This window comes from Pezoporus flaviventris, unplaced genomic scaffold (assembly GCF_033815535.1).
Source record: "Pezoporus flaviventris isolate CSIRO_AGI_PZ_B2104156 unplaced genomic scaffold, CSIRO_AGI_Pfla_v1 ptg000013l, whole genome shotgun sequence".
Lineage (NCBI taxonomy): Eukaryota > Metazoa > Chordata > Aves > Psittaciformes > Psittacidae > Pezoporus > Pezoporus flaviventris.
In genome coordinates, this window is record NW_026892561.1 from 13,907,396 (window position 1) to 13,932,101 (window position 24,706).

At 36.0% G+C, this 24,706-nt stretch overlaps 1 protein-coding gene across 4 annotated transcripts in view; it reads left to right on the plus strand.

The window, feature by feature from the left end:
- BRINP3 (BMP/retinoic acid inducible neural specific 3) overlaps positions 1–24,706 on the plus strand; it is a 209,899-nt gene that overhangs the window by 153,498 nt on the left and 31,695 nt on the right. For all 4 annotated transcript variants that reach the window (XM_061451748.1, XM_061451751.1, XM_061451749.1 and 1 more), the window contains one exon: positions 11,531–11,753. In XM_061451748.1, the coding sequence (XP_061307732.1) occupies positions 11,531–11,753 (223 nt within the window). The remainder of the gene's footprint in view (positions 1–11,530; positions 11,754–24,706) is intronic.

Sequence of the window (24,706 nt, forward strand, 5' to 3'; positions counted from 1 at the left end):
CCAAAACAGAGCTTCGTATTAACTGCTATGAAGATTAACTCTCAGCCAAAACCAGCACAATTTCTAAAGAAAGAGGATATTACTGTCATAATTCCTGCAGGTAAAGACTTTTAAGTGCTGAGCATATAGTAATACATCTGTTGATTTCTTTTTTTCAGTCAGTTTGAGTAACTAAATATAGCAAACATAGCCAGAGTAATCAGATTTATTTAATTTACTGAAAGAAATTTATGTTTAAATAAAACAGACACAAAACCAGACAGGTAAAAAAAAAAAAAGTATAGCTAAATATTTAACTTAGATTTAAATAGGTTAAATTAAAAGTTAAAATAAAATTAAATAAATAATGTAAATAAATTTAAATAGTACAAAGATAGAAATCTTGGATGTCTGGTTGACAGAATCCACTATGATGAGAGCCAGTGACGAATCCAGATCTTCAAGACCAAATATGAATCACAGCATAAAGACACAGGAAACCTGAGGGAAAGAAGTTTGCATCATATAAGTACTAGCTTTTTCATCATGTCATACCCTGTTGTCAACAGCAGTTCTGGAATCATCTTAATTATGAATTACATTAATATCTCCTAGCAGTGCAAGGAGGTTGCACTAAGGAATGCAACCGGTATCCCTCATGTGGTTCATTCTTTCTTCTCCTCTCCAGCAGACAAGCATTTTAAAATGTTATTGTGATTATAGTGTGTCATCTTATTTCTGATGGATGACTCCAGCAAAACTACAAGTCTGCATTTAGTCTATGATGTTTAACCTTCACAATCCCTCTATCTAGTCAGAAAAAATGTAATATAATGTTGTTTTCTACTCCAAAAAGTCACAGATTTTTGCTATTTTTCTGGCGAGAATTCTTTCTAAAAACTGCTTTAACAAAAGTGGGCACCATGGGATTCCTTTTTATTGCTTTCACAATCTTCAAATCAAAGTCATTTAGATGACAAGTAAAAAGGTAATTCTTCCCAGCTGCCAAGCCTACAGATTGACTATATTCTGTAGACATCAACCTGGGTTCCAGCCTTCTCCCTTTTTACCAGCACTGATGCTAACCCTAAGATCTAATCAGTGCCCTCAGTTACCCTTATGTTAGCTACAGTGACGTCATTGTAAATTTTTTCAAATTGCCTTTTAATGACTAAGTAAAAATTATCTTTGTGATTGCAGGGTTTCCTATATTCCTCCTAGTACAGGAGAAAAGAAAAACAAAAAAAAACCCCAGCCAACCAAACAAAAAAACTCCTGCATTGTAAGCTAGACACCTTAAGATATAATTAATGTACCAAATGGCTCATTTGCACTTGTTCCAAATTACTAAAAGGAAGTAAAAAGGCAGAATATATCTGCAGGTTTGACTTGTAAACATCAGTTTAAACTTAGATGTTGCTGTATGTATATGCTGATTGGAAGAATATTCTTGTAATTATCATGAAAGAAAAGCTCCCAGACTGACTTTCAGACTCTATGTTGAGATTCCAAATCTTAAATAACATTGCAAGATGACTAGGTTTGATTTTCGCTTAAGACACACACTGTAAATGTAGAGTCCCACACTGTCATTTGCAGTGAATACAGTTTCCACTAGTTCTCTCTTACCACAGTCCAGTGACATATTACTGCTTTTCCAGTTACTATGTTTCCATTAAAATGCATGTAGCATAAGCTTAAACACAGAATTTGGAACTAAAACTGAATACAGGAGCATTTCTTCAGTTTAAAAAATTAACCTTGTTCTCTAGCAAACTGTTTTCAGTGATTCAGAAGGATGAGAGAACATATCCATAAAAAGGCCCTTGCCAAGCTCATTGTACACAGTACACACAAACCGTAAAGCACAGGTCATCCAGGTAGCATAGTCTGTCCCTCTGTTGACCAGAACAGACCGATTGCCATGCAAAATGAGTCTAATTTGAAATCTTAATTGAAAGACTCCTTTTGAAATGTCTGAAAAGACTCACTGGCAGTTGAAGGTGCTTTTTAATCACTGAGAATAAAGACTTCAATCAATATGGTTCAAACTATTTGCCCCTGAGAAGTACAGTGGTAGTTTTCTTTAAAAGGTTGCTTACAGCTTCAGGCTCAAGGCCAAGAAAACCTAGCCCCCTGAGTCCTTAATATAATTATTGTTTTCTCTATTATCTTGCAAGAGTGTTAATTTGCCTCCCAGTAATTAACTTCCCTGTGTAGTCAGGAAGTTTAATCAATAGCAAGAACTGATACACCAAGCTGTCATTTCTTCTGTGACCAATGCTCCCTACCTTACCTCCTATCTCTCCCACCCCTGTGGAGGTGTCACTGTTACAATAACATGAACAGGTGGGATGTGCATAATTTCTTCAGAGTCAGTGTCTGAATTGATAATGTCCTACTCCAAAAATGAAGGTACAGCCAATTATGTCCCATCAATATAATTGCCCACCTTCTCAAACTAAAAACATTATATGACTCCTGCTAAAGCAGCACCTGGAAAATTAAGTTTTACATGGCATTACATTCTTAGACACTTTAAACATTGGGATGACATTGTAATAAGAGGAGGAGCAGAAGGCTTGATCTAATATAATTCTACTTATGTCCACCATGTATGGGACATAATGTAATTCCCTTCAAAACTAGTGACAAAAACATCTCATTCTTGGTGGAATTCCAATCTTCCTTGGCAGCTTTGGACTTTATTAAGAGGGATATCACCCTGTGGCCTCTCTTTTCTTCTAGGGCAGTATTGTCTGTTCTGATTCACAGCTTCTTAAATCTTTTCTTGTAATAGCTTAACCCTGGTTATTTACTTCATTGTGTTTTCCAAGAACACTTTTCAGTTTCACTCAGTCTCTTCCCTGAACTATCCCTCTTTGAAACCTTACATGTTTATTATCCCACTTTTCAAACTGCAGCTGTTGCCAGCAAGACCAAGAACAAATAAGGTAACTTGAGGTTGTGTCTAAATCTACACATAAGTATTATGTGCATTTATGGTGCTATAGAAAGATAATAACAGCTAACACTAGATAGAAATTGGAATATCTATGCTGCAGAAATACTTGTAAAGCATGTTGAAATGATCAAAATATTTACAAAAAAAGCCAAGATAACTGTAGATAAATTTCTGAGAAACTTTTGTTGTTGAAAGCTTACAGTGAATTCCAAGGATCATCCATTTTGAAGGGCAGAGATGTGAACATTTTTAAAAGAATAATGAACCAAAATCACACCTGAAAGAGAAACTGACAGGATGAAAGGAATGTCCTTCAAATGTTTGGATTTACAGAAACAGCTATTAGTGTCTTACTTTTTGGTTTCTGAAAAGTGAACTTGCTGTCAAGGTCATATTTAGATTGAGAATAAGAAACTAGTCACTTCTTGATTACAGGAAATGTGAGTCTGTTCAGCTCATAACAGAGCCTAGGAAAGGTTATTATCTCCTGCCTAGTAAAACTTAAGAATTAATTCCTGATTTGCAGGGTGACATTCTATCTTTATAACTAATTTTAACTCGTCAATTTTTTCTTCTTTATCTGGCCACTGAGAGGGTCTCAAGGCTTGTGAAGGGAATATCAGTGATTTCCTGTTCCTATCACAGGTTACCATTACAATATATATATATATATATACATACATACATATGTATAAAACAAATATATACGTGCCTATATATAACATATTGTGAAATAAGTTGTACTGTAACATTTACTTAAGTTTCCTCAGAAACTATATAGTAATAAAATATCAGAGGATCTGTTTTCCTTACCAATTCCCTCACCTGAGCTGATACTTAGTCTTGTTCTTAACTCCTTGCAAAGCCTAAGGGTTAGAGGAGCTATCTCTGCAGCATTCCTTACTCAAAAAAAAAAAAAAAAAGCCCAGAAACCAGAAGACCCCCACAAACCTACCCCACTGCAAGAACCATAAAAAATTTCTACCCCTGAGGCTTACAAAGCAGCTAGATTGTACCAGTTCAAAAAGCTTGTCCAGTATTGTGTTCAGCTTCTCTCTACCTTCATAAGCAGTCCATACCTTCCATTGCACATACATTTCCTTCCTCCTCTGTCCTTCAGAAAATTTAAAACAGATAAGTTGATTTAGAGAAGCAAATGTTTTAATTATAGGGAGAGCTGAAAGATTTAGACTAGGTAGGGGAAAAGGGAAGTGGAAAATTCAGCTTTACTATCTTTTCTGTAAAGAAATAAGGTTGTTTCAAGCTGCAATCTTATGTTTACTTGAATTGGATTATTTTCAAACATATTTCTTGGAACACAGCTGCTACTTCTTTGACAGCTTAAGTAATGCATCATGAACAACTAAAATTCATTGCAACATAAAAACAAATATATGTTCATTTTAGTACTTTCTTTTCTGTAGGCTTTTGAATCATGGTGGAATATTTTAAAAAAAACATGTATCTTTTATAAATCTCTTTAATAATATCTACAAAATATTGAGGCAGTGCTTTATTGAACAGCAACCCTACCCAACCATTTAAAATGTAGGTCTTTCTGGTTTTTATTCTTTTAGACTACCAGCTTTGTGATTTCAGGTTTCAGTTTACAGCTGACACTAGTATTTGACTTGCTGTCATATTTATTGCCCTGAGTACAATTAAAAGCATTGTTATGGGAAAGGAATTATAATACCATGGTCGCATTGTTAGAGTAAAAGGTTTCTAACACACAGTACATTTATGTAAAAAGTGTGATAAACTGTGGGGGATTATGAGATCTTTCCTACCAGAACTCTTGCTCCTCACACTAATTGCAGCAATGACAGAGGACTCCAAGGACGATGCAGTTGCTTGGAGCCATAAGCAAATGCATTATTATTATCATTATTTGCAATACATGGCAACAATTAAATCTGGGGTCTATTCTGCTAACTGCCGTATAAAGATATAATAAGAGACAAGCTTTTCTCTGAAGAGCTTGCAGTCTAAACAGAAAATACAGTTGAAGTGTAGCAGAGGTAAAGATTTATCTACAGATTATTACAAAATATTGAAGTAGATGTTTTGAAAAGGAAAGACAAACCAGGAATACTCTTTCAAAAATTGCAAAATGATGTTTTTTTGTCAGAATACAATAAAGCACTTAGAACTTCATTTTTAAATATTTATACATTTTGTCATTTCTGACTTTATAACTTTCATTAAAATAAGAAATTAAATGTTGACATAAAAATGTAAAATTTATGTTTTGTCAAGGTGAAGCATTTTGCTTGAGTCAATACAAAGTAAAGCAAGAAAACCTTGCAGTGTTCCTTTTAGAGGATTTCAAAGAAAATAGAAGCATCTGGAGAATTTTAGAGAATATAAAAAGATTTAGCTTGTATTCTAATTTTGGAATGCTAAAAATCCTTTCACAAAATGGATTTTTCTATTCTCTGCACAGTTCTACTTCAGAGCCTTCTTTGTTGTGAAATGAAGCTTTCCTTAGCTTTTGTGTGAAATTAAGTTGTAGTCTTCTTTCCAGCTTCTAACCTATAAAAAAATAAAGCAGTATTTATATTAAATAATAGGCTTATTTACAGCATCAGCAGATAAGGTCAGCACTGAAATGGGCACAAAGGTTAAGCAAATTGGCACAGCAGGGTTGGATGTCTTGCTTTGTTGCTGTGTGTCATCTTTTCTGTATGTAAATAGATTGTTAGAGTTACTAGAGATATTTCCTTAGTGTTTTTCAGTGAAAGCTTTTGGTCTGAATATTTCTTCTTGTCTCTGACTCTTGCTCATTTTCGTTATGCAACACTGTCTGTTTGTTTTGGCTTGCTATTAGAACAAATTGGCTCTCATGGGTTAGGTTCAAAGGAGAGATCAGCAAGGGTGACACTGAGGTGGGAGTGTGTTACAAGCAACCCACTCAATGTGAGGAAATAGATGATTTCCTTAAGCAAGTCAAGGGTATGTCTGGATTGTAGACATATTCTTCTATGCTTCTTTTGGAGAACTTTAACCTCCCCAACATCTGCTGAAAAGCCAACCCTGTGGGACATAATCAGTCAAGGGGGTTTTGGAGGGTGTGAAGAATAACATCTTGATATAGATACTGGATGGACCAAAAAAGTGGCAACAGAACAGGACTGCTTATTCCCTAACAAGGAAATGCTGTTTAGGGATGGGATAATCAATGGTAGCCTTGGCTGTAGAAGACACAAAATAATGGTGTTCAGGATCTGTAAAGGAGTGGGTGAGAAAAGCAGCAGACTGAAGACTAAGGCTTCACAAAAGAAGTCTTCACCTAATTCTAGTATTGCCTCTGAGGCAGCACTGAAGACAAAGTAGCTCTGGAAACCTGGCCAGATTTTAGCGACAGCATCCTCCAGGCATAAGAACTGTTTTTCCTGATGCTCAGGAAAATGATTCCTGATGCTCAGGAAAATGCATAGATATACTGGAGAACCAGCTTTGATAAAAAGAGGAAATTCATGACAGAGATCCAACGGAAAAGTAGCATACAGGAATCAAAGAAGAGTAACACTGACTTCTTCTCCTTTCTTGTACTGAAACCTAGTTTGTCATCAAAGGATTTGGGACCCTAGAAAGCCTATCTGAAGTATCAACAAGCACATCTCCTGGATGACTGACCCTGTTTTCCAGCTCACAACAGTTTCCCTAATGGATCACTGTGATAGAGCAAGCATGTGTCATTAGTTAGTAGTCTCCTTGCCATGAGAAGGTGTTCTCCAACAATGTGGAATTAATAACACATGTATAAAACAGCATTAAAGCCAAACTACTCTCTCTTCCTTTTTTTAAAAGAAATATTCATTGTTGATGTTTCACTTTGGATTGCAAACAGGCTACAACAGAGACAGGCTATCAAGGAAAATTTTGCAAACGTTGCCCAGATATTTAGAAATGGTGATAGGAAAATCTAGAACCAGTGCCTGCAAGGAATGCCAAAAGCTACAATAAAAGCTCCTACAGATGCCTTAGTGGTAAAAGACTGAACAAGGAAATGTAGGCCTGCTGCTGAATAGGTTGAGTGATTTAGTGATTTATTTGTTTCAGCATAAACAGATAAGGCAGAAGTACTCAGTGCTCCCTTTGTCTTCACCAGCAAATACCCCAGGTCCTTGAGCTTAGTAAGGGGATTCAGGGGGCAGAGGAACTAACAGCAGTGAGTAATGATGGAATCAAGGGTTAACTGAGAGGATTTGATCTGTGATACTCCATCGTTTTCAACAGACTGTATCTGTGGGTTTTGAGAGGGCTGGATGATATGCCTGTAAGGCCTCTCTGCTAGTTTTGAAAGATCATAGAGACTGAGGAAGATCCCTGATGAACGGAGAAAGGCAAATATTATGCCATTCATGAAAAAAGTCTGAAAGCATGATCCAGGGAACGACTGATTGATCAGCTTCATCTTGGTCCCTGGAAAATCATGGATTGAGCCCTCTTGGATGATGTTTCCGAAGATATACTGGGTTTGCGTGGTAATTGGGGCCTAAGGGGGAATGTTGCAGGGGTGGCCTCTTTTGAGAAGACAGCAGGCACTGCCCCTGTTGGGCAGAGCCAGTGCCAGCCAGCTCCAAAAAAGACTGCCCAAAGCTGAGCCTATCAGTGGCACTGGTGACATGTCTGTGATAGCATACGTAAGAAAGGGTAAAAAACACTGCACAAGATATGGCTTAAAGGAACTATTGTTTTATCCTCCTGCTCATGTTATCCTGACTACAGAAGCTGAGATTGTTCTCTGTCTTTATACAGAGTGCATCTTGGGCTGTGAGAAAATTCCTCTGATTATAACACCAATAGAATTGAAATAATCTCTGTTACACTGAGGAAACAGCTGCTATTTAGTTTAAAAGAAAACTTTGGGTACAACAGTCTGAAAGCTCAGACATAGACTTGATCTGTTTAATCTAAAGAAAATAGAAAAAGAAGTGCAGTGATAATAAGTGGCATGTTAATGTCACCAGCATTATGTTGCACAGTCGGATTTTAGCCCGTGGTATTGTTATTAGCCTGGTGTTCTGCATTGCCAAGCTGGATAAAACTGTTGACTTCTGGGATGCTTCCAGAGATCCGCTGAAAGGGATTTTAGGAAACAAGCTAGTACAAGATATTTTGATGGCCTGAAATATTCCAAAAAACCCACTCAACCTCAGCTGTAACAAAACCAAAAATGTGCCATGGTCCTGTAGGTGTAATAGTCTTGTACAGACCTTCTAATTCAAAATATCAAGGATATGAAAAATATTTGTGGCAGGGGTCCTGTTCTTTTTCAACAGAGAGCAGGTGCCTCTTTTTCTTGTAGCAAGCATTGTCGCTTCCTTTGATGAGGCTTACTGAATTTTTCTGATCTTTGCTAGCTCTATATGCAGAATGCTAATCATTGTACCCACCATTAAGCCCTGCTTTGATAAGGAATAACACTGAAAATCCAAGTTACAAGCTAAGTAGCTCTAGGTATTACAGCATAAATATGTCTGATATTAATCTGATTTCAGTAATAATCTTTGCTCCACTTGTGATATTTTTCATTTATTCTTTGCCATTGAAAATGATATAATATTTCGATTTCTAGACACCATTAATACAAGGAAGATTTACCTTGCAGAACAAGGGAAGTGAAAACCAGACATGACCAGCCATAAAACTAAAGTTAAACTTTTTTGATCAATCACTGCATATAATGTTTTACATTTTTTCCCCAGTATTTGAAGTTATCTAAAAATATGAAAAAAACAAAAAAGGTATTGCATGCCCTATCGTTGTGAAAATAAACGAGGAAGTGCTGAAAGCATATCATATGTGGTATCAAGTATCATGTTTTAAAAGCAGCAACTTCTATAGCCCCCAGCACTGTAATACTGGCTGTTAATCCTCAGGAATGCCTGGTTGTGTGTTGATGAGTGTGTAATAGTTTAATCATCTCTCAGTGTTAGGAGTTCATGTTGTAGTTTCACAGATCATGAAATGTGTCTGTTTAAGATACGAGCACATTATCTTTTCTTCTATTTTGCAGAAGCCATTATGTAACCATGTTCATTTTATCTCTGTCTCTGTTTTACCTGTATTATGGTTCTCATTAGCATGATCATACAAGGCACAGGGATAGTCAAAGATGATGTTTATTACAGAGAGAAAAAGAAGAATTTTCCTATTCAAAATGCTTTTGCATTGCTTATTAAAGAGTATAAACCCTCCTTATCACTTCTAAACACTGCATCCGATTAGTTGTTAGCTGTAGAGCTTATCATCATTGTGCAAAGGACGGCAAGTTGACAATGTTTCTTAAAAAGTTATTACAGCAATATGAAAACTAAAAAGGCATCTTCTGAGTATATTATCTCCTCAGAGATTTAAGTTTATTTTTGGTTTCATGAAACTGAGTTTAAGCAGATATACCAGTGTCACAGAAGAACAGAAGGGAAATGAGAAGTGAGCAATTAAAACAGGTAGTCAGGAATGTGGCTTATGGATCTGATGCTCCCCAGGTGTATAAGTATACTCCTCTGCAGTCACTAGATCTTGGCTGATTTATACAAACTGCAGATCTCTGCTTTTTCAAATGACATACTTTATAACAGTTCAGTTAACCTTATTTCCTTTTTTTTTTCCTTACTACCAGTTTGCCAGTTTGTTAAACTTGTAAATGCACTCTTTAGGCTTGGAAGGCTTTATCAAGCCAACGGGTCTGCGTCCCCTTTAGACCAGCCAGACATAACCCTTTCTCCTAGCATCTGTGCAAGACTTGAAGAAAGCGATGAGTCATAAGTGTAGTGTGAGAAGACAAAGACATAATTGTCACTTGGGAAAGGGAAAACAAGGACCAGTTTTCCCCAGACTGTAATGAGACTCATGGAGATACTTATTAATCAATTTATTAAATACTCCTATTATTTCCAATTATTAAGCTACAAACCCAGAAACAGATACTTATTTTTTTTTGGACAGAGGATAAAACCCTACTTCTAAGAAAAAATTAGGGAAGGGAAAAAGTAAAATATAAGATGGTCTGAACACTTGATAAAATAAGCAGGTCCTTTCCCCAATTCCTTAATTTATACCAGGGACAGCAGAGGGCAGCAGTGCAGTCCTCAAGGAGAGAATAGTGTAGTGGACAACTTCCTTTTCCCAAAAAAGAAGGCATGAGGAGAAATTAAATAACACCTTTCCAAGAAGATCATAGATGCTGTTTTAAAACCACTTTATTAAATATAAAAATAATCATCTTTGACCCTTGCTCTTCATTTTTTTTTTACTTCCAAAAGACATTTCAATGCCTTTTATCTTCTGATGAATATTCATCCATCACAGGAAATACTATGTCAAAATAGGCTGTTCAATTTCATGGCTTCTTGTCTTTCAGGATATGGATGAGGGTCATTCTAGCTTATTTAGAAAAGATCTTTCTTCTCTACCCATAAAACATTTTCCCCAATCAACCCTCTCCTATGAGCAAACCCAAATTATAGCAATGTTAAATACTATGATTAACTCTAGTTTTAAGGGCAAGGCTACTTCAGTCAGTTGGATCACTTCATTCACATAGTCTGCTGAAGTGTAAACCACCCAAAAGGAGCATCTGTCAGGGTGAAAGCCAAACTGTGGAATGAGTGACTGCAGGAGCAAGCTGAAGAAAAAACTTGGGAAGGGTAGGAGGATAGCAGAGGGCAGGAGGACAGACAGGAAAATGTACTGATATATGAATACATGAAAGAATAGGGATAAATATATGCATTCAAGTGTGCTACTCATTTTCTCATTTCCCCCCAGTAATCAGAACCCTTTTAAATGGAATTTCGTTTAGGTTCAAAATTTACAAATAAACTTGTAAATTATCCTACTTATGCAAATAGACTCAATGATTAAGAAGATTCTGCTTATAGGATTCAGTTTATGCAACTTATGTGGACTGAGCTACAAGAACAAATCACAAAGCATAGTATGTTCACTATAACAGTGATCTTGTGATTTAGGAACTCCTTTTTATCACTTTAGAGGTAAGGACATGAGTCAAAAAGAAGTCATGGAAGACATTTTTAAAGTATCAAAGTACCTTAAAATGCTTTGAAAGACTCCATTTCAATTCTAAATACTTTTGAAAGCCTGATTCTTAATGGCTGTCTCAGGTGAAATAACATGCCTTAAAGGGAGCTGTCCTGTAAAATAACATTTACTTGCTTTTCCTAAGTATTAGAATGTACTCCTTTTAAGATGGCTTCTTATCTCCTCCAAATAAGTCAGTATACATTGATTTTTAAATGCCTGTTTATTTTCAGATTCTAGATTTGAAGGTATGAAACTGGTTCTTACTTAATCTTCATATTACTCTGGTAAAGACATTTTGACAGTGCTTGCATTTGTTTTACCATCAATTAAAAAATTATCTAAATATCGTCTTTTGCTGGTTTTATTCTAATGTCACCACTAAAAATGTAGTTATCTATCTTTACTTTAAAAGAGTTAAAATATTAAATTCTAAAATTGCAAAACTTCAAAATTAGAAAAAAATAGTTCAAGAAAAAATAAATTAGAAGTTAACCATAGCTACGTAACTAAAGACATTTTTTTTTTTTTTAGATGAATTCAAATTATTTATGAAAAGGCTGCCCATGAATTATTTCCTGAACACATCTACTGTAATGCATTTGTGGACAATGGATTCTAACTTTCAACGTCGCTATGAACAACTAGAAAACAGCATGAAGCAACTCTTCCTCAAGGCACAGAAAACTGTTCACAAGCTCTTTGGCCTTAGTAAGAGATGCCATAAACAGCCACTCATCCGCGTGCCAAGGCAGAGGTAAGAACACTTATGAAAACCTTAGAAACTCAAACTGCTATTTTGATACTAAATTCTCCTTAAGGATATAGATATGGGAATGTGTACAGCATACGAAACATTCACAGTATGCAATCTTTATATTTGTAGGAGTTGAACCTTTCCAGCTTTCAATATTGCTTCATTCATGTTTTCTTAAATATGGTGTGAAAGGTCAAGATAAAACCTGATTTGTATATGACTGTGTTATGTGAGACAACTTTAAAATAACTCCGGCATACAGATTCATCCCATTTGGTCTGCCTCTGTATTACAGAACCATGTTTTCAATGAAAGGTGGCCAATTGTAACAGTGCCAAATAATTGCATACTGAATACTGAATACCTATTCTGAAACAAGCACAGCTATTTTGAGAACATATACAGTTCATATACAGTATATACTACATACTATTGATTTCTTGTCTCATTTGTCAGATATAAATGCAATTTAAAAGGACACATAAGGAAAGAAAATAGAAGTGGTTTAGTCCTTCCTAGAAACAGAAAGATTCTGAAAACTAGCTAGCCCAATCTATATTAACATAAAGTGATTATAGTTGATTGCTGGTTGAAAATTGCTCCATTGAAGTTAGTGGAAAGACACTAGAATAAATTTTAATGAATGAGCTTTTAAGAAGTTATTCTTCTGACCATAAGCATTGTGGGCCTAGTCAGTGAATCCTGCATTTAGCACGTACTTCTGTTAATTTATCAGTTTATCTATATTTTATCTATATTTGGAACTGCAAAGGGTACTTTACTCTCCCCTGCTTTCAGCTCTCCTTTTGCAAGCTAAGGCTTCTTCAATACTTCTTTGCCTTTTGGTGGCACTTAGCGAAACCTTCCGCTTTCCTTTAAGGAGGAGACAGCTGTTATGGCTCTTGTGCCCTCTTTTTTCTACATATCATGCTTTGTTTTGTGATCTGGTACTTGAAAAGAAAAATACATTTTTCACTTGGGTGGTCATTTCACAATTAGAAAACACTCCACTAAGAAAAATTATATAGTCACTGCAGTACTTCAAAATTTTGTCCTGTGTTTCTTGGACATGACTTAAATGAGCATTCTAGTAGAGATGATTCAACACTTGTGAGACCTTACCTGGAGTATTGTGTGCAGTTCTGGTGTCCTCAACATAAAAAGGATATGGAACTGTTGGAACAAGTCCAGAGGAGGGCCACGAGGATGATCAGGGGACTGGAGCGCCTCCCATATGAAGACAGGCTGAGGAAATTGGGGCTGTTCAGCCTGGGGAAGAGAAGGTTGCATGGAGACCTCGTAGCAGCGTTCCAGTATCTGAAGGGGGCCTATAGGGATGCTGGAGAAGGACTCTTCATTAGGGACTGTAGTGATAGGACAAGGGGTAACGGGTTAAAACTTAAACAGGGGAAGTTTAGGTTGGATATAAGGAAGAAATTCTGTCTTGTTAGGGTGGTGAGGCACTGGAATGGGTTGCCCAGGGAGGTTGTGAATGCTCCATCCCTGGCAGTGTTCAAGACCAGGTTGGACGAAGCCTTGGGTGAGATGATTTAGTGTAAGGTGTCCCTGCCCACAGCAGGGGGGTTGGAACTAGATGATCTTAAGGTCCTTTCCAACCCTAATTATTCTATGATTCTATGAAAGACTTCAGAAGAAACTGAGTTTTAAAAAACACAAGAAACACAACAAAATTAACATCATTTTTCCCCTATCAAAATTTAATATAATCAGATCTTCCAAAATTACCACTGTAAGGTTTCGGGGCAATCTTTGGTTGTTATCTGAAGTGGCAGTGATAGAATCCAAATGAATAGAGGTATAAAAAGCAAAGATGAGTTGAAATGATCGATCACAGCACACCTTTCTTTTTCTCTGAAGGATACACTTCTTTTAACAAATAAACTTGTGAGTTTATTTGTTAATAAAAAGATGTGGTGCTGCACGAAAAAGATGTCAACAGGCTGGAGAGGGTCCAGAAAATGGCCACAAAGATGACCAAAGGACTGTGAAACTTGCCGTATGAGGAAAGGCTGACAGAACAGAGTTTGTTCAGCCTACAGAGAAGAAGGTTTAGGGAAGACCTTACCACCATGTTCCTTTTTACAAGGAGTCACATGGAAAAGACGAGGGATAATGGGTACAGGTTACTCCCTGGAAGGACGTGAGTTAAAATTTTCACAATGAGAATAAGCAGCCATTGTAATAATCTCTCCAAGGAAGTGTTCGAACTTTGCACAATTTTAAGATCAGCTGGACAGAGTACTCTCTAGACTGTGCTTTTGCCAAGAAAAGTTGGACTAGATGACCCTTCAACCTGGTGTTCTATGATGCTATCATTTTATGATAACAAGTTTTACTAGCAATGAGTTTGCCTGTTTTACAGGGAGCTGTACTAAACTTTCATAACAGCTTGATTTTGCAATACATCTCTAACTTAGGAATGTCATGACTTAGTTTTAAGGTAAATATGTCCCATTTTAGTGACTGCCCTAAATTTTTTTCTAGTCACTGCAGAGAGAGATTGGACATATGATGACATAATGATGATAAATAGATGGCTCACAGATCAGTGCTAAAGGCAGGTTTGGGAATACTTAGCCCGTAGAATGCATTAGCTGAAATAGAACATTTTCAAGGGCTGGATTACATCTGACTACATGGATAAATTTTCTTCTTACATCAAGGTTTTTACAGCTAATAAGAAGAGCTTTAAACTGAGAAGTGAGGGGAAAGTTCAACAGACACTGGTTTGATTTCTAAACCTGCTTAAAAAAAAATTAAAATCTGATAAATATAGGAATGGATACAGGAAAAGAATCTCAGTGGTGATGAGATATAGTGAGAAGAAAGGAAACACAAGTATTGATAGAATAATATCCAGGTACTTCTCATGATAACAGTATACCTAATCCAAACAAGGCACTGTTTGTTTTTTTTGGTACAGAACTGCTAACAGGTAAGCATGAAATGAGTAGTGGGTAATGCAATAGGGAATGAATACCTGAGTAATGCAATGGAGAAACATGAATTATTGCTCAGGTTGTAAAACCAGACATTTCAGCAGAAAGTGCATGGAATAAGAAAACCAACATCAAGTACTAAAATTATGTTTAAGGGAAGATGAAAATAAAAGCAAAAATCACCGATTCGTGTGCTAATGATATTCTAGGTGCCAAAGAAATGAGAAGGGGGAATTGGAACACAATGTAACCCTTTCCAAAGGCTTTCCAAACAACTCCTTCAGATCAGTGTTTGAGCTCTGCTATTGATAGCTAAGGGCAAATTTTATTATGGAAAGAGAAATTAGACTGAGTTAATGGAGATATAAATACTATTTTAAATTGTATTTTATGGGCATTTGTCTTTTCAGATACAGATTAAAGAGCCAATGCTTCAGTTTTTACTAAAGGTCATGATGCTGGCAGTTAGTAAAAACACAGTAATTGTGCTGTTTAATTTTACATTGTATTTCACGAGGCAGTAGAAGGTATATAAAAAGGATTTGTGAAGGAATATGTTGAAAGTGATAGCTAGTTTTCTCTTTCATGAAGTTGAGAGGATTGTTCTTAAAGTTTAATGTAATTCATTAAAACTGACTGTATTTTATAGGGATTTAACTATTTAGTATGCCAGAAACAGTTTTCACACTTGAAGGAGCTCCTACATATGGTCAAGCTTATAAATAATTAAGGAAAATACCTATTTCTTTTTTCTGGAATCAAAATTTTGTTACTGAATATGAAACCAATTGTTGCTTGATTGTTTTTAAATGAGATTCAGTTAATCAATTAGACAGAATTGCTTGCAATTTCTTCCATATTTCCCAAAGAACCAAGCCACTTAATAATCATAAAGCAAAATTATATTTATATTTCGATTTTCTATTCCTTGAACCAAAGTATCATTGAATCCTCCCCTAACATCATTGTTCATAGTAGAAAAGAGTCAATGGCATGTGAGTTAAAAAAACTACGTTCCCGTGTCTCGTTTTAAACACAGCTTATATTCTTCAGCTAGAAGAATGTATAAATAGTTTGCTTTCAGTCTGCACTAGCAGTCAGTACAATGTCTTATTTACTGCAGCACTTTTCTATACACTGTGGATGGGAACAGTATTACTATTTTTATTTTATTCTGTTCATTGCAAATCTTTTCAAGTTCCAGATGCTCTTTCCAGATTTTAAGGTTTCTTTCATTAACATGAAACAAACCGTTGTTCCTTTTCCTGAAAGTCAAATCATGCCAAGAAACACCAAAAGTCTGTAGATTTCCATTATAAACTATTATAGTAATGGTGAGTGTAATGTTTAAAAATAATATGAATTTTAAACTTAAACCTGAATTAATCAATACATTTTCTGTAATCAGTGAAGTTTTTGCTGGTTGAGCTCAAAGAAAAATACTGACTGAAAATTCAAAATCAACAAGGAGCACGGAATTTGCTATGGCAATAATATGTTCCCATGTTGTATATAGGGGTGGAATGAGAAACCATTCAATGTCAAGAGATAAAGAGAAAAACAAGAGAAAAAAAAAAAGCAGTCTGAGAAAGAAACTTGATTGTCTGTGGAGTAAGCTACCAAGTGAGCTGCTGCCTCCATGAATTAATTTGAGGCTCTGCAGCTTCAGAAGGCTCAAATGATTATTACTAATATGTTCTCACTGCATTGACACATCAACCTTAAAAACTTGCAGTATCATATACTCATTCATTGCTTGCTTGGCCAGAGCCCACCACGTGCAGCAGTGGTTACTCCACTAGATGGCCAGATCTTGCTGCAGTTTTTATATAGGAAGGTTATTGAAAAACTACTAGTGCCACAATACATTTTGCTTTGTGGGAATAGGTAGGTGTTGAAAAATGTATATAGGAAGGTAGTTGAAACAGTCCTAGAAGCACAAGATATTTTGCTTTATAGGAATTGGGGTGTAAAGCCATATACATGCTGTACCTCATCATGCATATTTCTGTAGTAGGGCCATAAGTTGTAAGGAACAATTGTTGATCTTTGGAAGCAGTTTGTGTATGGTATCTGTGGTCTAGTATACATACTTTGAGGAAAAGACTGGCATAGTCATTAACTTAGTCCAAGTTCTTGATTCCAGCAGCCTCTTTCTCAAATGAAGTGAAAATGCGATGTTCTATTCCAAGCAGCGAAAGGCAGTCTTTCTCACAGTTTAGACTGAGCATTGTGGCTCTCACCTGCTCTGAAAGGTGATATCTGTGCGCGCATTATTTCACATTAAGATCACCTTTGGATTGAATCTTCTAATTTTTCAAAGACAAAATACGTAGAGGACAATATAGGACACCGTAACTCACACATGGCAGTGGGAAGAAGTAAAGCAGCAAGCAAAGTTGTGGTTATAAATTTGGCATTGTGTTATGGAAAATGAAATTTGTTCTTGTTTCTGTTTTGGCTAATACAACAGTAAAATTTCTTTTCAAACATAATGTTTATATGCTTAGAAGCTGAAAATCACAGAAACAGAAGACCTGATCCTACCTATGAACTGCTGACAGTGAAACACCTGTCATGAACTTGAGCTGAAGATAAGCAGGTACTTTCATCCACCCAAATTATGGACCCAAAATAAGAAAACTGGAATATCTATGCGTAAGAGCATAAAAGAAATATAAATTGAGCTGCAGAGGAGAATATTTTTCTGTAAGGATGGTAATGATTTCCTGTGATAGGATTTAATATCCAAACACTACTGAAAAACATTGAAGACAGGGAAAAGCTTTCAGTTCTTAATTTGGAATTGCCAGGTTAGCACCTGTTTTCATTCTTTTCTGTGTCATTCAAATTAGTTCCTTGGCTAATGTTATCCAATTGAGTGAATGCACCCAGTACAGTGTGTTGCTGCATGTATGAATCTTATTTGTATCATTTCATAATGAAAAAGTGTCACTTGAGGTCAAATTTAACCAGCACAATCTGTGACTTAAAAAAGATATAAACAAAAATGTTAAAATGAGAAAGGTAATGTAAAGCAACAGTAAGTTGCCAACAGTAAGTTGCCTTTGGAAAAAAGAAAATGGAAAAAAGTTATATCTTCTTTGACATAATAACAAAACAAAAGTCTGGTGGAACAAACTGTAACTGAAGATTATGAGCAACTCGGGTAAAAAAAAATATTATCTTAAAAGACGAAGGTACAACACTTGTACACAAAATCATTTAATCTTAAATAAAATGTCAGTGTTTTAATTTTCAAAAAGACTGGATATTTAATATTACCATGCAATTTACAGTGAAGATGTTGGTTATACCAATAGTCTAGCCACTTTTTAAATGGTTCTTATTCTGGTAACACAAGATGAAGGCAAATACAGACAAAACTACTTAATAACTTTCAAAACATGTTTTAATTAACATATAAAAATCCATCTTTCTGAAAGGAAACCCATTCTCAGCAGCTTTATGTTTGAAGAATGTCCTTATCTTCATAAAGGATTTTCTTTAAAAAAAACATAGTCTGGAGATAATGTAGACCTAGAAGATGTTCATTACCAGAGGCAGTGAATGGCTGCATCACCCAAAAAAGTTGCAGAAAGAATTCTGGTTTGTTCCGGAATTTCCCACAGAATGCACCACAGTCAGGAGGAACAGCCATGAATTTGCTTTTTCTTGCTTTTCTGTTCTTTCTGAATTTCACAAAGAATTCACATCCCCTATGAGCACAACAGGGCCTGAATATTATAAAAACATTTCAGAGAAGGGTCTTTTATCTTAGTCTTCTCTTCAGTCCATATACAGGAAAAAGATTTAAGATATCTCACTTTTTTATAGTATCTGTAACACAGTCCATCAGAATACTGGGGCCTTGAAACCTCTTTTCTTTAGAATGCTTCAAAATGAAATACTCCAAAAAAGATAGTTTAGATAAATCCCATGCCCTCAGGGTGTTACACAGAATTGGTTTCTTACATCTCAGAGTTGGTTATCAGCTGATTTAGATTGCTTTGCTATAAGTATAATTGAATAATGAGCACTGAATTAGTAAGCCATAAAGTCTTCCACCAAGGAAGCCACTAAGTTCAATACATGGAAGTTTCACAGTACACCTCAAGGATAATTTTTTTCTTATCAAAGCACATCTGTGGCATTAGATGCAATGGAAAAAAATCTATACATCACTTGGCAGACTGCTAGAATGAAGGTGAACAGTGAGTTCAGATGAAGACTGTGTTATGGAAAGACGGCATAAACCAGCAAAAGCTCAGCTGAATGGACTGTGTCTAATGTATATGATACTTCCAAACAAGCAATAGTCTCTCTAGTTTTAGAACATCTTATTTTAAAAGAGTACAAGGTATCATAGAGATGTTTCTAAAAAAAAAAGAAATAAAAATTACAAGAAAATTATACTTGGATTGCACGTTATTTTGTATTAGAAAAAAATACCAGAAAATGTCTTGATCTGCTTCAATTAAGATATTGCATGGGTGAGTTAAAAATGAATTTGCAAGTTTCAATGTAAAGAAATGCCTCAATAGCATAAAGTTTGATTTGATCTGACATGCCAAGGTGCACATCTGAAAGTTGCATGCCATAGAAAAGGAAGGGGATAAGATGAAAGTATGTGAGATAAAAGGAAGGTCATTTTGGCAGTGCTTGCTCTACTAAACTGAATAATAAGTCTGTATCTTTTCTCCAAGGAAATAAAATGATCCGCTTTGAGGTGACACCTTTAATTGGACTGGGGATTAGAGCAATTTAAAACTAGCGTGACAGACATAAAAATATGATATACAGGCCTGAAAATAATAGGTTTGGTAGCAATGACAAGTTAAGATAAACTCTTGTATATATCTGTGTTTTCACACATATTTTTTATAGCTGCATATACATAGGGTAGAATGCTCTTAGCATCTGTCCTTGTAATATGTTTTCTCTCAAGGAGATTTGTTTTCCTAATGTTGCAGCAATTTATTACATACTCCTAAGGGACTGTTGTTGATTATATGCTATACATGAACATTTTTCCAGCCTCCCCACAACTTTGCATTTGATTTTTTTTTATGAACAGCAACACTGGAACAAAGTAATTTCACCATATGATGAAGTGCTGTGAAACTAGCAGACAGGTTATATTGATGTCACAGGGGAAGAGTATGCCTGCTGCCATGCTCTGGAAGTACCATACGTGCAATATATAGAATGAAGTCACATCTTCCATAACAATGTTTTGTCCTTTTAAACTATGGACTACTTATCAGTGCAACTGTACCCTAATAGTGGTGCTTTAATAATCATACTTCACATTTTGAAACATGATGCAAACTGTTAAAAAAAAAAGATTGTCTTAGCAGGAATCATCTGACATGAAAAGAGTTATACCAATAGAGTATTATGATATTAATTTAATATTGCACGATGTTGCATTACACCTTCTTCTGACACTTGCAATACTAAAATCTGATTACTCAGTCACTGTTATTAAGAGTACTGTTGCACTGGAAAACAGTGTATACTTTAAAAGGACAAAACATTGGCATGAAATGTGACTTCATTCCACATATTGCCCATATATACTGTATAATACTGCTGCATATTCAGGCAACACTGCAAAGGAGACACTATTGAGAAGTGCAACAGCAGAAGATGACTCAAGGAAATAATTTCACTCAAGAAGAATGACTACTTTAGAGTCCATCTCTTTCTTGTGGGCTCTAAGAGTAACAAGGTGATACAAACAGAAAAAACATATTCCTTTGGAAGATCAATTTCCTCTACACAATCTAGTTCTGAAAAGTGGAAAGTTGGCCTCAATTTCCTTTTCTCCTACATGAAATAGTACCTAGAAGATCCTTTTTTTTTCCTTTAGATCTGCTAATCTTTATTTCTCTACAAATTGCCTCTGTCCCTTCCACCTTCCAAAACTCCTCACTGTTTCCAACACAGATGTCCAAACTCTGTTTTGTTTTTTTTTTTTCCCCAGGCAACTTTTGTAATGAATTTGGTGTTACGAGCACTGGAACCTGAAAATTTGAAGACAATAAAACACAAGTAGCTTAAAATAGCATTTTATTTTAAATAGCCATGTGGTATCAAAATAGAAAAGAACACATTAAGAAAAAGGTGCAGTAGGATTTTGGCTGTTAAAATACAGTATTTAACACATTCAGTCCCCAGCGCAGATCTATAATACTAAGGGGCTTGCTTTTGGCCTTTTGGTTTTACTGTGACCAAATTGCTGTAAAGGACCTTCCCTCAGGCCAAATTTATAGATATCTTAGTCATATATCTACATGAATCACTTGTAGAAACAACATCAGATCCAACACTGCAGTGACTCACAAGGCTTGCAAGCCTACACTTTAAAATTATTACTTGACATGCGGATAGATCCTGGCACACATTTCTGAGCTTGGCATCTTCTGTTTGCTCCTAGCCTGATCTGTCTTTGTTGTCATGACATGTGACGTGATGGCCATCATGTGAGAAGATACCTTCAAGCATCATGATAATGTACACCACAAATGCATCCGGAGGTCAGACAAGGACACTACAATGAGATATTGCATCTTGGAGCACCCAGGGCTTCAGGCTACCCCTAAATCCAGAAGTTGCAATATCTTTCAGATTTCAGCTGCATCATAAAAGCATATTTGAACATTGAATTTTCTGATGCAGAAGAGTCTAAAACGTACCATAAGGACATATCTTTTATCATCTATGAGTTATAAGGAAAACAGAAGAAAACTAAGAATGAATGATCCTTGAAAGTTAGTCTCCAGCATCGGACTTCCCATGTGGAGTCACCAAAGTCTCTGTGTCTGTGCCCACTATAGTACAACAGGGCTGACAATAGGCTGACAATATCACATCTCCCTTGCTGTCTTTTGTCTATTGTATTTCTTTGAAGAAATACACAGACTGTCTCTCAGTATGTGTTTGTACTGCACATGTCACAGTGGGGCCCCATTCTCAGCTCAGGCTGGGATGAATTGCTGTAACATAAATGTTTTTCTGGTCTGTCCTATGTAAGGTAAAAACATATCTCCTCTGTGGAAAGCTGGTATTAATGCAAAGCACAGGAAAGCTTTGAAATGAATGCAGAATAAAAGGGAAGGCAAACGTTGGACTTATGGGGGGTAGGAGGATATTGCTGTACATATCCATATTTCAGGCAAAATGTTTCATCGCTCTGATGCCTCATTTTGACAAAGAGGTCTCTGCTTGTCCGATTATGTCTGACAGCACTCTGAAAAAAAACCTAACTTCTCAAGCTCTGAATCAGGAAAAATTCTGAATTAAACAAGTCAAAGAACTATGAGATATTTGACATAGAAATGGACACATATAAGCATCTTATATTTCTCATGTGTGTTAAGTCATATGCAGTTTACCCTATCAGCTCGCTCAGAAAGTGAGATACTAGCTTTCCAAGGGGACAACAACTGCCAGACATTAGCTGTGATGACCTGAGACATGACACTGAAGGTTAAAGACACATAATAGCTTTGTCTGCAGATAAATTTGGAGATTGGATAGTTTCAGTCTTGCAGATGGTAGGTTTTCAAGCTTTTTTTTAAAAAAAAAAAAAGTTTTGAAAAGTACTGCATCTAAATTGTTTGCATTGTCTCATGTTTACTTTTTTACTTTAAAAGAAATCACAGAATAATAAAATCATGTAATGGTTTGGGTTGGAAGGGGCCTTAAAGACCATTTAGTTCCAACCCCCTGCCATGGGCAGGAACACCTTCCACTAGACTGGGATGCTCAAAGCCCTGTCCAACCTGGGCTTGAACACTGCCAGGGATGGGGCAGCTACAACTTCTCTGGGCAACATGTGCCGGTGTCTCATCACCCTTGTGTGGAGAATAGTGAAGAACTTTTTCCTAATGTCTAATCTAAATCTCCCCTCTGTCAGCTCAAAGCCATTCCTCCTGGTCCCGTTACTACATGCCCTTGTAAAAAGTCCCTCTCTAGCTTTCTTGTAGGCCCCATAAAGTACTGGAAAACTGTTTTGAGATCTCCCCTCTGCTTCCAGCAATAAATCCTTTGTTTCCAACATGCAGAATGCACTAGTCCCACTGTGTCTTAAGTACTTCCAAATTACATACTCCTGGAAATAAATTTCCTATTTGATCAAAATGCACGTATATGACGATGAAAAGACTTATTCAGAGTTTGATATGGCTGTTTCATACTATGCTATTCTTCCATTTGCAACACAAAGAAATATCTCTCATGTATCAGCTTCCAGGTTATTCAAAGTTAGTTATTCTCTCTTATTTAATGTCTTTTATAAACTAAAACTACATTAATATTTGGTGCAATATGTACTCTATCTTTTCTTACGTGCACTTGATAAGAGCAAAATAAATGACTAGAAAGAATAAGGTGTATATTGAAAGGTAAAGGGTAGGGAGACATTTAATTTTTCTGATATTGAACTGCTAGATAAGAATTCAGTTTGTGAATAATTGCTATGGATGCTGTCAAAGGTAAAATATATGGAAAGAGTAGTAAAAAAATATATGCAACTATATTTAATTTTTAGAAACAGAAAATCTCTCAGAAAAATTATATTTTCAAATTAATAATTTAATACTTGTATTTTACACATTTAACTATGTACAAATTGGTGAAGACAATGTACAGTTCATTTACCCCAAAGGATACCAAGTAGCAAACTCAACATCTCTACTGACAGTCCCCTCCCTTTGTCTTTCTCCCTTCCTGCCTTCCCCAGTTTCTAAATAAATTGAGCACTTCGGAGAAGTGCCACACATTCAGCCCTCTGATGTGCTCCCAGACAGACAGGATATGTAGCAGGCCCAGGCCTGCCTTGTCTTGCCAACATGTCTCAGCTTTCACTGGTAGGGATCATAGCAAGTTCATGATACATAATAAAATCCATAGTGTTTTATTCCTTGGCTTCTTGGCTGAGAGCATCAACAAGGTCGCCAGTTGTGGTGGTGACATGTGCTGTGTGGACAGATGTCACCCAGGGAAAAGCTTTATTGTTGAGGCATTCACCTCATATTTTCTGTTGTCAGAACATTTACATTCCCGACAGAATTTTTTATGAACTTAATGTAGCTCAACGGCTGCACTCAGAGACCCCAGCAAACACTAACTCCAGAGTTTTCAGTTCAGCTTATGTCTGGTATGTGGCAATATCTAGTGAGGTATAACCTTGTTTCTGATATAACTGCATACGACTTGGATATTTTTTCTACCACAAAAGATATTTCAAGTATTTGATAAGCAGCAGATTATTAGATAAACCTAGAGTTAGAAAAAATTCACGAATAGGGTCTGCTACTCTTTTTCAGGTTGACCAAGTTTTTTGTAGCTAGAATAGGATCATTTGTTTTCAGACTGCTTACCAAACAAGAGAGCAGAAAATTTAAGAGTGGCAGAAGTTGCTCATTAGGAATAATTATTTTCATTGCAATCATTAACTGCCATGGATGCTTATAGCCTGTGAAGAGCACATTTTCTTACTGATGTATAAACTTATGTCGTTCATTTTATATGGTTCTTGAAATAAAAAAAAGCAATTATTTATTATTGAGACTTTCCATAAGATTTATCACACAAAAGGCATCGACCTACATCTGTGTATTTTTTTTCCCAGCAATTTCCTGCTATTTACGTTCTTTTAGAAAAGTGTCATACATGTACCACAGAGAACAAGTACAAAGCACTTGTGTTATTGATAACATTACTTAAAAAAAAAAAAATTAAAGTCTTTTTTTCCATGCAGGAAATAGAAAAGCATCAGGCTGAGAGAATGTATATGAAGTTTATTTCATCAACAACGGAAGGAGATCAGGGCCTGAAAGCAACATATGAAATGAAAAAAAATGTTGCCTTTCTATCAAGTTTTCTTCTTCTACATTCATAGTTTGACCAGTATTTTGGAGTTTAATGCTTGTCTCCATATCCTACAACTGCATAACAACCAACAACAAAGTCAAATGGCTTAGG